At 47.0% G+C, this 13,333-nt stretch overlaps 1 protein-coding gene across 1 annotated transcript in view; it reads right to left on the minus strand.

Annotated features, from left to right (window-relative positions):
• Positions 1 to 384: 384 nt before the first annotated feature.
• Positions 385 to 13,333, minus strand: part of LOC119386145 (cyclin-dependent kinase 12) — a 34,997-nt gene continuing 22,048 nt past the window's right edge. The window contains exons 5-6 of the mRNA XM_037653489.2: positions 8,108 to 8,612; positions 385 to 1,415 (exon numbers count right to left, since the gene is read on the minus strand). Coding sequence (XP_037509417.2) covers positions 607 to 1,415; positions 8,108 to 8,612 — 1,314 coding nt within the window. The 3' untranslated portion in view covers positions 385 to 606. The remainder of the gene's footprint in view (positions 1,416 to 8,107; positions 8,613 to 13,333) is intronic.

Raw genomic sequence — 13,333 nt, forward strand, 5'->3', positions numbered from 1 at the left:
TGAAAAGCACAACACTATGTCATGCTTTGCTAGATACATATGTACAATGCACTAGGAAATAAACACGAGGGGAATGCCAAGAATATGGAACTGCCACTTTGCAGTCCCTCAGATGTCACCCTAAACATCATCAGCAGAAGCAGCAGCAGCAACATGCAAAGCAGTCCAGCTGTGATCCTTCGGCCAAGTAAATAGGAAGGCTGGCCCCATCGATACATACAAACACCCTTTGGCCAGAACTGTTGTGCCAGACTAGCACACCAGACAGGCTGTGGGGAAAAAGAAAATATACACCTTCACATTTTAAAAGCGGAAGAGAGGAGAATGGTCAGCAGAGCTTATGAGTTTCCCTGGACTGTTCTAGGGAATGGAAGGTTAAGCACTAAATTCTTCTTGCTAGGCAGTGGCCTTCAAAGAGGAAAAAGAGGCCACCTCATGCAACACACTCTTTTGGCACCACAGTGTGCACAGTTCTTGGAGTGGATGCATAAGAGAGAATGCAAGGTGCAGGGAGGAGGCCCCCAAGAGAAAGCATCTAAACCTGCTGATTGTGCCTTAAAACCTTGACAGCTCTTCATCACAGCATGAAACTTGAGATCCATGCCCTTAGCGGAGTGGCCTGCGGCTGCCACCTCGGTAGTCTGCCGGTGGAGCTCCTCTGAGTGGCCCTCCCCTGTAGGACGATGCTTCCATCCTGGAAGGGTACGCTTCTGGCGGCGACACCTCGGGCACATTGGAAGACGGTGGTGTCCTCAGCAAGCTGTGCCGATGTTGCTGCCCCACAGACTGTGGAGAGCAGCCCAAAAGTGGAGCGCGTGCATCAACATGAGGCGAGATGTAGTAATCTCGGCCCCCACGAGACTCTAGCCCGCTGTGATAGGGCCGCTCATACTCCGACAACTCATAACCCCTCGACCCCCTAAACCCAACATCGCTTCCCTCTTCCCGCACATGTTGGTCAAAGCCCTGATCGGGGTGGTGGTGGCGCTGGTGTGACGAAGAAGGAATGGGAGGGGGAGGAGAAGCGGGGATACCTGAGTGGCTGCCGGGTTTCTTTACGCGAAAGCCCTGTGCTTCCAGCAGCTGTGCCAACGCAGCCTTGACGCCCGAAGTGGTGTAGCTCTGTTGTTGAGCAATGACAGAGCTCATGCCAGACAGACCCACAGAATCGAAGGGTGGCGAAGTGTCGTCGGGCGGTCCTCTCCGATGGCACGTAGAGGCGTCTCCTGCCCCCCGGCCAAGCACAGGCATAGGAGGTGACGGTGGCCTTCCACGGTGCACACTGGAGCCCTCAAGACGCCGGGGAAGCACGGGAGGGGCACGGTCGCCACGACTGTCATCCATGTGGAGGGATAGAGTCGACAGCCCACGGTCATACAGGTAGGCACCAGGGCTGGTGGTCTGACTCCGGATGTCTGTGACCACACACCAATGGCACTTAGGATTCAGCCGCATCACATATATCAAAATTCTTGCTATGAGAAAAAGACCTTCTTCTACTTATGTTAGCTGTTTTCCAGCTACTGTTTCTGTAGTTAATATCTAAGAGATTTCTGCTCACTATGTAGTAGCAGTGACTGATCTTGAGTTAATTATCCATCTTTACTAATAGATATTACACTACATTCAATTTTACGATGCCTTCAGTAATGCTACTGAGCACTTCAGATTTGGAGCAATTTTCGGAGCAGCAAAATTTCCGTTTTGGAGCACTTTGGAGCAGCAATATTTTCATCTTGGAGCACTTTGGAGCAGATAATTTTGCATCTGGGAGCACTCTGGAGCAGCGAATTTTACATCCTGGAGTGCACTACAGAAGCATATTGCAATAACATTCAAGCACCGGAATATTACTATGGGGCTCTTATGAAGGCTAGAAATATTTTGATTCATTGCAAATCTTATAGAAAAAATCATCTCAGGAGAACTCCATACTTCACTCGCTAATGAAAAAATAAGAGCTCATGCAGTTGAGTGTTCTGAATTAACCTCTTCGGCGATTATTTTCGACACTAGCAAATAAACAGAATACCAGATCAATAAAATTGCACTTTATGAAATAACACTCTAAATACATCTATGTGGTTATCAGCAGACATTGTAGACAAACGCCGTGATGTAGAGCAGTGCCTCAATGGCAAAGAGCCACACAGTCCCTAATGCATTCCCCTAAGAAAACTCCAGTGCAAAAGCCAGGTTCTTTTTCTTCTCGATCGTCGGGTTGATCCTCCCCCTCCCTCTCTGCAAGCTTTCTGCATCTCACCTGGTTTTGCGCTAGCTCCATGATCGGCGCACCGATTACGGAAGCAGTGTAAAGCGACGATGTGGTGATGGCGTCATCACGTGACATCACGATATATGACGCCATGATGACGTCACAAGTTTTGATGATCTATGACGTGATGATGACACCATCACATGATTATTTTTGCATCAATCGATTGACGCCGCCGACGGCCAATTTTCGTGTTTGATAAAGCGTCTGATGCTTTCGCATTAATATTGCGTATTGAACGTTAACAACCTGGCCTTACATACCAAACTGTCCTCCTTGCCATGCGCGAAACAGATTCGCTTATCATCCACTTGATTCGCTTATCATCCACTTCACAGAGTGAAATGGCTCCTCAACTTTTTTTAAATGTTTATTGTGATAACAATTATATGGACGCTCTCCGCGGATTTTTGCCGTCGCCATTGCCGTAATTTTCTGTATAAAGACCAAATTAATAACATCACCACGCGCATTCTAGCCGCGGGTAAAAGCTCGCGAGCGCTGGCGACGAGCGCGGCTGAAGCGGAGATTAAGCTAGCTGGCCGTCTGTCTCCGTCGCACGGACAGCGCATGAGATAACATCTTCCCGCGTGCGGGCCTGCCGTCGATTGCTCATCAAACAGAGAGGAAACGCCCCGCCCGTCTTTCGTAAGGAGCATGAAAGGACGCCAGGGGAGCTGGGGGGGAGGGCGAGGGGACCACATCGTTCGAAGGGCGCAGTCGCTTGCGCGCGTGCCATCTCGAGGCATCAGGAGACGGCTCGTAAACTTGTTGTGCTCTCAACTCTTACTTCTTGTTTAGAGAACTCCGAGCAAGAAAACGCTTCGGTCCCTGGAGCGGCCATATTCCCTTATTAAACCAGTGTTTTGTTGAGTTACGCGAGATCGAATCCAAAAGATTTAGCTACTAGCCTTATTTCGTTTAACAATACAATTTGTTCGTATCACATTCATTGCTTCGCCCTTAAGCGAAACTGAGTTTTTTTACCCGTCAGCTGTTGACCACCGAAAGCGAGGGGCGGACGTGTAACATGGGGCAGCCACTTCACTGTGGGCCGTCAGCGACGGGCCCGCTACTGACAGCTGCGTATTTGCGGCTGCTCCGACCAGGATATATGCTTTTATTAATGAAATGACATTTTTAAAAAGCAAGCAAAAATTCGAATTGGAACCCTAGCACGTGAGCTCGTAAGGGCAGGGCCTTTTAGGGGGTATTTACCGCAGAGTGATTAAGGGGGGACATGGCACTTGAAAAAAAGTTCTTTATTTCTTCATCGATTTTGTTGAAACTTCCCGAGTTTATGTATAGTTGTGTGCTAATTTCAAATATGATAATATTTTTCTATTATGATGTGTAGTTTTTAAAATACAAAATATTTCATGTGCCTCTTGGGGAGCAAGTTTTTTCTAAACTGAGTTAGTTACAAAGTAAATTAGCATATCACGATAATCTGCAATCAGAACTGTGAGCAGTGCAACAAAAATGGATGTTCTAAACCTATTAGAACAAACGTTATGGTGTGTTGAACATTCACGAGTGAGATTCTAGCTTGAAATGACTCACCTGCAAACGTTCAACATACCATAACTTTTGTTCTAATGGGTTGAGAACATCCATTTTTGTCGCACTGCACACAGTTCCGATTGCAGATTATCGTGATATGCTGATTTAGTACTTTGTAACTAACTCAGTTTTAAAAAAAACTTGCTTCCCAAGAGGCACATGAGATATTTTGTATTTTAAAGGACCCCTGACAGCAAAATTTTTGTTGATGACTTTTTTTACTGTAATTTGTAGCTTTGTGTCTGGCAATCCTTAAGTTAAATCTTAAATGCTCTAGCGTATCGCATAACTCATTCTAGCGTAGTTAATTGCGACCATTTTAGCGTCACTTCAAAACGCCCGCCTAAAAACCACAAGAAACTGGCGCCCCATGCGGGGGAGCGTCAAAGACCACGTGCACTCAAGCTGTGGTGACGTTGAAAGCGCGGTTTTCAAATCCGGGCCCCGCGCGCGGTAGAGATTGAAAGTATGTGGGTGCTGCCCGTCGTCCTATTGTGCACCTGCGCCCCGCAAACCTTCTGTGACGTCCACAATACTTGCTTTACTCGTGGAACGTCACGCGGGTCCTCTATCTACGTCGTACCAGGATGTCGCGAGGTGCAGCCCACTCAAGTGAGCACTCCACGCTTACTTTAAAACCAAATTAAGATATCTTAAAGGCAACATTCGTCGCTAATAATCGGTCAGATGTGCCCCCGTATACAAGAAAGTCAAACAACACAAACATCTCGAGGTTTCAATTTTGGTGTCAGGGGTCCTTTAAGATTTACACATTATACTAGAAAAGTAATTGCATATTTGAAATCAGCATACAAATATACATAAAGTCACCAAGTTTCACCAAAATCGATCAAGAAATAAAGAAAAACTTTTGAAGAGCAGTGTCCCCCCTTAAACTCGGACGTGCTGGTATAAGCAATTACGAAAAAGCTCTTCCGAATGAAGATCCATGGATAAAGTATATCTGAGGAAAAGTGTGAACGCGTTTCCACCGTTCACGTGCTCTTCCATAAACGCGAAGCAAAGAGAATTCGATATTGTTCCACATATATACTGCTAGCAATCCCAGATTTCATTCCGCGATGTCCGGAAACAGAAGTGACAGACATTTTAGCAGCACACATGTAGTTATTACTGAACATTGCTTTCCTTACGTGCCGTGCGACGCTTGAAACGAGCTATCAGCAGCGTTTCTAGAACAGACGACGTCCGCCGATGAATCGCCGTCGCACTTTCTCGCTACTGAGAGGCCTAGACGTCACGAGCCTCTGCGGAGAGCGCATTTTGCTGTCGAGCCGACTTGCAGAACAGAAGCTGCGTCGGCACCGTGCATGGCATCGTGGCTTATTCGGGACGCACGCGCGAGCGCCATTTATTCAGCGGAATAATTCTTGGTCCATGGTTGCGACTTCGGCAGCCCCAAGATCAAGCTGCACATGTTCTGACGCGCCGGCCATGCGACTGCCGGTGATAGACGCCCCCAAACCCGAGACTTTGGCGCAGTTTGGCGCAATTTTCGTCGATATTATCAGGATGGCGCAGTAAATACAATTTGGCGCACTTTGGCGCAGTTGGCGCAGGAGTGGAATCACTGGATGCCTTGCACCTATGGTGTGTGCATGCCTTGTCCCGGCTCCTTTTTTGAACGTTAAGCAGAAAAGTGGTGCCTAGCGCCAGTCGTGGTCGTACTACGCCAAGCAATACTTATCAGAGATTTCTTCGAACTCTTGTGAGGAGGTCCATCGGACATTAATGAGAGTAAGCATCATAGCTATTCGCCGCGAGATCGGGCTACAGGGGGCAGCACCGTCGCCGCGCTAGTGTGGATAGGCGATTGTTGGCGCATATACAAACGCACACAACAGCACTTCGTTGTGAGCGATCTGACCCGATTTCCGGCAAGCAAAATGCGTTGACTGCAGCTTTAAATTCTGGTAATGTGTGCGCTCTTCATTCCCGAATTTAATGCACGATGTGCGCCGAACGTTACTATTACTTGTGAGAGAAGCGCATTCTGCCAACGAACGGGTTGCTCGCCTTCGGCAACAGTCGGCATTTTCGCAATGGATGACATTTTCTTGTTGTTTTGCTTCAGTATATTTTCTTGTTGGTTTATTTGTACATGTTTAGCTTGTGTTCCACCTACTACGCACCGCTGTAGTACGACTGAATTAAATAATAATAAAAATAATATCTGGGTTTTAACGTCCCAAAACCACAATATGATTATGAGAGACGCCGTAGTGGAAGGCTCCGGAAATTTCGTCCGCCTGGGGTTCTTTAACGTGCACCTAAATCTAACTACACGGGCCTCAAACATTTTCGCCTCCATGGAAAATGCAGCCGCCGCGGCCGGGATTCGATCCCGCGACCTTCGGGTCAGCAGTCGAGCGCCATAACCATTAGACCACGATGGCGGGGCCGACTGAATTAAGTATTTACTTCTTGTTCATCTGGATACCCCCCAACAAAAAGAAAGCCCATATTCCTGCAAGATGAGTTCAAATAACACTATGTGCACTGCGTGCTCAAATATTCATCCGCATTTCTTATTCAGTTCTCCATGAAATGTAGGAGAGTTGATGGGTTTACTGAGGAAAGCCGGACAGCACTTTAGCGCTATGCGGAGACTAACACGCACACGCTTGTTTTTAAGTAACAGTACACAAAGTAACAGTACAGCACGGAACTTTCTTCGATTGATAACTTGCACGAACAACGGCCCGGTTATTTCATGTGACCAAAGTACGTTTTTTCATGCGAATAATGGCTGCTGCCTTCCGTCAATCTACTATAACAGCGCAACACAAGCGCTCAAGATAATGTAAAGAAAAAAAGATGTGCGCTTCGCGTGAAATTACTACGACATAAATGTAAAGTGCGCCGTTTGGATTAATTTTGACCATCAAGGCTCTTTAACACGTATAGATCTTAATCTAAGTACATGGGTGTCTTTGTATACATTTCGCCACAAGCTATAATTGCGCAAGGCAACTCAGTTTTGCGATTTTCGTCATTCCATTTTCTGTTCTGTTTAGGGGACAATTTGTTTAGGGGACTGTCAAGTCAGACGTGACTTGACAGAAATATTTCTCTGCAGTGGGACGAGGACCGTACACAACTAAAACTCGTCGCGTAACCTATAAACGACAGTCCTGAAGTTATACACCCAACCACAACGCGCAAGTGCATGAGAACCCTTTTTCTTTTTACCACCGAGCCGCTAAAAGGCTATATTCACATGAAATTTAGTACTTTTCATCTTTAGGACAACGCCAAGTGCACTTTGGAATGCGCTTGGACCACAGAGCGGCACCTACACTGATATGACTCTCGTGAACGGAGGGTACGACGACCACACACAGCACTTTTGACAAGTGCACTCAATGGTCTTATTACAGTACATATACAGCCGATCAAGGCCAAATGCTTCTTTACATCGTGTTAGGCATACGTACGAGCGGTTAAAGTTGCACTAACGCAACAGAAAAAACCGGCCTTTGAGGACCTGCATGGAGTACGCGCACATGCAAACACAACGTGGCTAGCAGACGACGCATGGAGCAATCCACACTAGGCGCGGTTCAGCCAGAAGCCGCCAGGCGGCGACTCCACTCAATCTCGCGGCCAATAGGGACTTCTATATTAGCAGCATGTCGCATGGAGCCATTGCTTGTCCCAACGTGCCAGCGGCACTCTTTCTACGTTTCATTTCAGTTAAGGCGCAAGAACCTCTTTATTTCCCCCCATTACCCTGAGATCAGGCATTCATGCAGTGTTGTGGAGCCGACAGACGCAAATAAACTGTTGACTACCTAGAGAGAGCAATACTCTGCTTCTTGCCGCGCAGCTCTTCGCGCCTTTGCAGGCTGAATGTGTGTGCACTAGATGATGCAAGGTGACAGCCGATGCAGCCCTGAGGCTAGCTAAGCTTGAACACACGGTGGTTTGTACTTCTGTAAGACATGAGATAATATTTCGCAATTACACAAGCTTAAACGAATTACTGGTGACCCTTCAAATTTTTATCAAGTTTCCTCAACCTCCCTGAAGCATGCCAAACCTTTCATCCTTGCATTTACCAAACACTATTAACAATGTGCTGGCAGCCTAACTAGCCACTCTTGTCTTATCTTTCTGTTTATGTGCTGTGCACCACACGTGAAGGCCCTTCACCTGCACGTATACTAGGCCCTTCATCTGCACACATACTAGGCTGTTCCACAGGTAATTCCACATGAAAGCGAGGAAGCACACTTGTACTCTCACCAGAGGCAGGTGGAAGCGACTGCGGTGGCACGGGTGGCCTTGAGGCACCAGCAGATGGGGCTGACTCGTTGCCTCTCCACTTGGCCTGTGTGGGCGATTCCACAAGGTGGGGAGGTGGTGGCCTGCGGGATGATGGATGTGGAGGCGACACCACTGGTGCTGGCGGTGGGTGTGCCAGGCGACCTCCTCCTTCATTGGTATGCCCCAAGCTACCACCCATCGGGTCAACCTTTGACATATCCACTTGAGGCCTGGAGGACGAAATGAGAGCCTGCGGGGATGGCTGCTGCTGCTGCTGAGGCTGCTGCTGTGCTGCCGCTGGCTGGGTGTGCTGCAATGAGACTGTTTGTTGCTGCTGAAGGGTTGGAGGCAATTGCTGCTGCTGTTGCTGCATCTGCCTGCTCTGGTGACTGGCCATCTGCACCTTCTGGGCCTGCTTGGCAGCCGCCGCCAGCAGCAGCTGCATGTTCAGGTTTTCAAGAAGCTGCCTCGTAGAGGCATCGACCTGCAAGGTGTGAAAAACAAAAACAAAATGGAACTGCTATTCGCCACAAAGGAAAACTGTGCACATAGAAGCACCATGCAGCCTCTTAATTTAAAGGGGTCATGAAGCACCCCTTGTGCTTGTTGAAAAAACACATCCTGTGGAAAGCTGACACGGCTATGAACTGCTCTGCCAAATATTACAGTCGTGTGCGCCGCGTAAAGGCCACAAGCGGAGCGCGAAGTTGCCGTTTCCCCAGGCACCCTCTTTTCAAACAGAGGCCGGTTCTCACTCTCGTCGGTGGGCGGGGCGTCTGCCCGTTGACCTCGCGGATCTGCCAGTTTACGTCGCAAGAGACATAGCATGCTTATTGGCCGATAGCCGACGTAAATCGAGTGGTTCATGACCCCTTTAACAAATTCAAATTCTTTTTGATTGCGTAAGGGCCCAGAATCCCTAATACACAGGCCCAATGGCAAGAAAATAGTCTTCTCTGAAAGTATCTTGCATCCCAAAAGGAGCTCCACACACAGCGGCCACGTGCAACAATTGCGCATGTCCTCCCCTGTTCGTACAAATGCACTTCGACGAGGCTGTTCTGCTTTGACGACACCCGTGTTTTGTGCATTGTAGGTGCCATGCAAGTGCTTCTGCTGATGGCAGAAAAATGAACATCATCCTGGCCAATCACCAACGGGAGGTGGCCTCAAGAACCTTTATGGTCAGGTTATGTACAGTGCTTATCTATTGAAACACGACATCAAGACCTTTAATATCACGAGCTGTATGCAAAACTGCTTGAGATAACTGCGTCACGTCGCTATGAATCTAGCCGCTAAGGTAATGTTGGCTCTGAGGCCAGTGTTCAGAGTCGGAATTACACTGACGTGATGCAAGTTCAAGGAGCTGGTAATGAAAGTATGTTCCTTAATTAGCCCTAAATTGTCACATTTCAATCCATGAGCACTGCACAGTGGGCATGCATTAAAGCCGGTGTGCACATAATGATAATCACTAGCTTGTTGGGTGTCCAACCAGGTTAGAAAGGAACGACAAAGAACAATGAGACACTAAAATACTTGCACAACACAACCACATTGGTAAGATCACATTTCATATAATTTGCTGATACCAATACTTGCTATCCAGAGCACGAAAAAAATTATACGCTACAGTTGCACTTGACTTTCTACAATTTCATACACTCCGAGATAACACTATCTTTAGGCACCAATATAGATTACCAAACTACATCATGCTACATGTGTTCAGGTCACATATTCCAGATGAACAAGCAAGGCGCAAATTGCGCAAAATCAGAAGCAGTAGCCTCCTGCCATGGCAGACTCCCAAGGGACCGCATGTGTTCGGTGAAAATGCCGACACACTTTCAGCTTCCTCTTCCTGTCAGATCTCTGTGTGGGTCGTCGCACATTGCACCCATGGCTACCAATGCCAACCTTATTGCAATGATCACCTTTACACAGTCACGGAGAAAGTGCGTGCGGTGGTGATGCCAAGAAGCTTTTCAAAACTATGACAGGGCCTCGATCTACACTAGTTGAAAATGATGTTTTAATGCTACTGTAAATTTCATAGCAGTTTGTTGGCCTGACAGTTCTTTTCAGGACCACTGCAGAAGAAGAACACACACTGACAGGCTATGCCAGACAGACAAAGACACGTATCAGCTTTCTGTGATACATATAAGCATTTCTATACCGCTATCTGCAACTGAGTGAAAACTGACACCATTTCACTGAAACGCACTACTGCCGCATGTAGCCGATCATAACAGGCTAGTTGCATGCAGCGTGTCTTCGTGACACTCCACACCAGGCTGTGGACAGGTACGGCGAGTACCTTGTTGCATCAATGCGGCGACGACTAGCTTTCTGAAAGTGACGTGCGCTATGCATCTCCAATGCTCTAGCGGTTCTGCATGAGAAGGCGACAGCGAACGGAAGTGTGTCTGTGTCATCTCCTAATAAAAGCATGCAGTATGCTTACAACAGCGTTATGCTTGCTGTACCATACGCAGGGCGTTAAATGTGAAAGTGTCAGTGCAGCGAGGTTTCTTGGTGCCCACGCCACGCTCTTGAAAGCGGTCCCACACAGGGCAGCACAGCACGCTTAGGCTGTCATCTATTAAAAACATGAAGTATGCTTAGAATAGTATGATTCTGCACATGCAGCCAAGGTGATAGCTAAAGACACTTATTTTGACAAGGTTGTCCGTGATAAGCCATACTGATGAGTCTGCCGGTGGCTGCAATCTCGCCTTCATTCTTCTCTGATGCCGCGTAAAGGCGTTGTTGCAATCCACCTCTGATTTTCCTGTGCTGCCCTCTGCCGTTTTGGTAGGGTTTTGGCAGGGGCAGGGGCAAATGGTGGTCAAACCCCGCTACAACGAAATTTCTAGTACAACGAAAAATTCTCTGTTCCCTGTCAACACTCCATAGTAGTCAATGCATATATATGCTCGCCACAATGAACACTTTTACTGCTGCCGTTCCGCTCCAACAAAATTTGACGATGCAATTCCGTGCTAATTTGCCGTGCAATAAACACAATCTTGAACATTTTGGTGCATTTTAGAACATACATATACGTCTACAAAGTCTAAATCGAGTGTTGGCACCACCAAAAACCACTGCTGTTGACTGAGCATGGGGCCGCCATTGCTTGATGGCAACGGCGATCAGACTGCCCTGCTTTTGCAGCTGGCTTGAGTTGCTTCTTAGTCGTAGACAATCCAAAGCCAAAGCTCAGTTGTCCACACTGGGGTGCAATCGCGGAACGATTCCTTTTTCGATGCCTTTCCAATTCTTTTCGTGCTTTTCGCGCTTCGCTAGTAGTCAGAGCGACGGTACATCCACGTTATCAACGTGAGCAGCCCTTGGGTGCAGTCGCAGAACGATGCCTTTTCCAATGCCAATGCTTTTCGCGCTTGGCCAGTGTGACCGGTGGTTGGAGCAACAATTCATCCACATTATCAACGGGATCAGCCAGTCGCGAGTGGTGGATGATATGAATAGCACAGAATAAGGCGTAAGTCATCGCTCCGCGATAGCACACTGGCATCTCGGCGTTGTCAAATACCTTGTTGTCGACGAATAGCTAGTGTTAGTGTATTAGTGCAACTGTGCAGTTCGTGTTGTGCGCCCGTGCCTCTGTTTGGTTCGTTCGCGGACGCCGTTGTTTCAGCATGCTTTTCAACCTGGCGTCGCTTATTCATATATCAGAATCGCGTCATGATGCTGCCAGAGAAACAAAGGAAGCAGCCGATACTTTTGGAATTTTGGAAATAAAAGTTTCTCTGTTCTACTAGCTCAGGTCAGCTATATTTTTTCGATTTCCCTACAATGAAATGTTCGCTTCAACGAAATTTTTTTCCAAGCACAATCAATTTGGTTGTAGCGGGGTTTGACTGTATTGCCAGAAGCAAAGCCTCGGAGATGAGGAGCCGTTTCGTAACTTTTCCGCTCAGGGAAGGGCGCATGCGCCAGAGCATTGTGAAAAAGGTGCATTGCGCAACAGTCAGAATAATTGATAAAGTGGTCTTTGCAGTTACCGAAAAGGCTGAAGACCTTTTGCAGCACACCGTGATGTTGGCAAGATGAGGGGTGCAGCTAAAGTTTCTGCAACAAAATGTTATCGTGGTACACAAAAACCGATATGCATGGGACGAGCCACTATGGCTTAACCCTTGCAGAGTCAATGACATACGTTTATGTCCCCTGTGAACACCTTCAAATTGGAACACATGCACACTATCACTTGTTTGTTTAAGGAGTGTGCCTTTCTTGATGATTTCTTTTGCATGGCCTGTGCTGCCACGCTGCGGGAATACATTGAATTTTTTTCTTGCACCAATGTCGCTCGGTTCTTTTTCTTTTCTTAATGCTTTACTAGAGCAGTGCGCTGGCTATCACGTTCGCATCCGGTTGCACGTGGGCATGCAGTGGCTAGTTTTGTTTTCGTCCTTTAGGGCGGCTCTGGCTTCTTGCGCTGGAAAAATTGATGGCTGCCTGGTTTCAAATCTTTCAAAGGGTCACCATGTTGTTACTCTTTCATTTATTGCTCACCAGGGCATGATGACACCAGTTTCTGCGCAGGTGACGACTTGCACAAAGCTAATTCAGTCTCGTTGGCGATAAGACAAAGGATTATTATAGGTTTCTCACTAGTTTAGCTTTCTGGATGCGCACACAATCATTTTTTTTTTTCAGTGCGCTCACCTGCGAAGTTTGCTTACGATATGAAAGTGCGTGCCAGTCGCTCTGCTGCAAGTGAGTCGAGCAACATACTCTAGTGCACTTATTTTTGTACATCTGTGAATTACGTTTATTACAATGCATCATTTCTAAAAAGTCGTATAAGCTTTTTTTTAGAATTCTTCTTGTTACTTATGAATAAAGCATGCGTATGTAACGACACAAATGATTTTTTGTAACTTTATTGTCACCCCCAAAAAATTACAATCTTTTTTTAAGATAGATTCAGCCGAAGAATCTAAATCAGCAATAAAGAAAAATTGACCCTGGGAAGTCGCATTTCGCGAAAAAATTCTACCCTCCAAGGGTTAAGTGATCAGCGAATACATTAGGCTCAATGAGACTCTCTTGGGGATTCGCCGCAACTATGTTACAACGGTTAGTATGTTTAAAGCAGGTAAGCATTAAATGAGGTTTTACTGCAATCTACAAATACACACACACCATTTGCCCACTTTATATGCT

Source organism: Rhipicephalus sanguineus, chromosome 3 (genome assembly GCF_013339695.2).
Source record: "Rhipicephalus sanguineus isolate Rsan-2018 chromosome 3, BIME_Rsan_1.4, whole genome shotgun sequence".
In the NCBI taxonomy this organism is placed as follows: domain Eukaryota; kingdom Metazoa; phylum Arthropoda; class Arachnida; order Ixodida; family Ixodidae; genus Rhipicephalus; species Rhipicephalus sanguineus.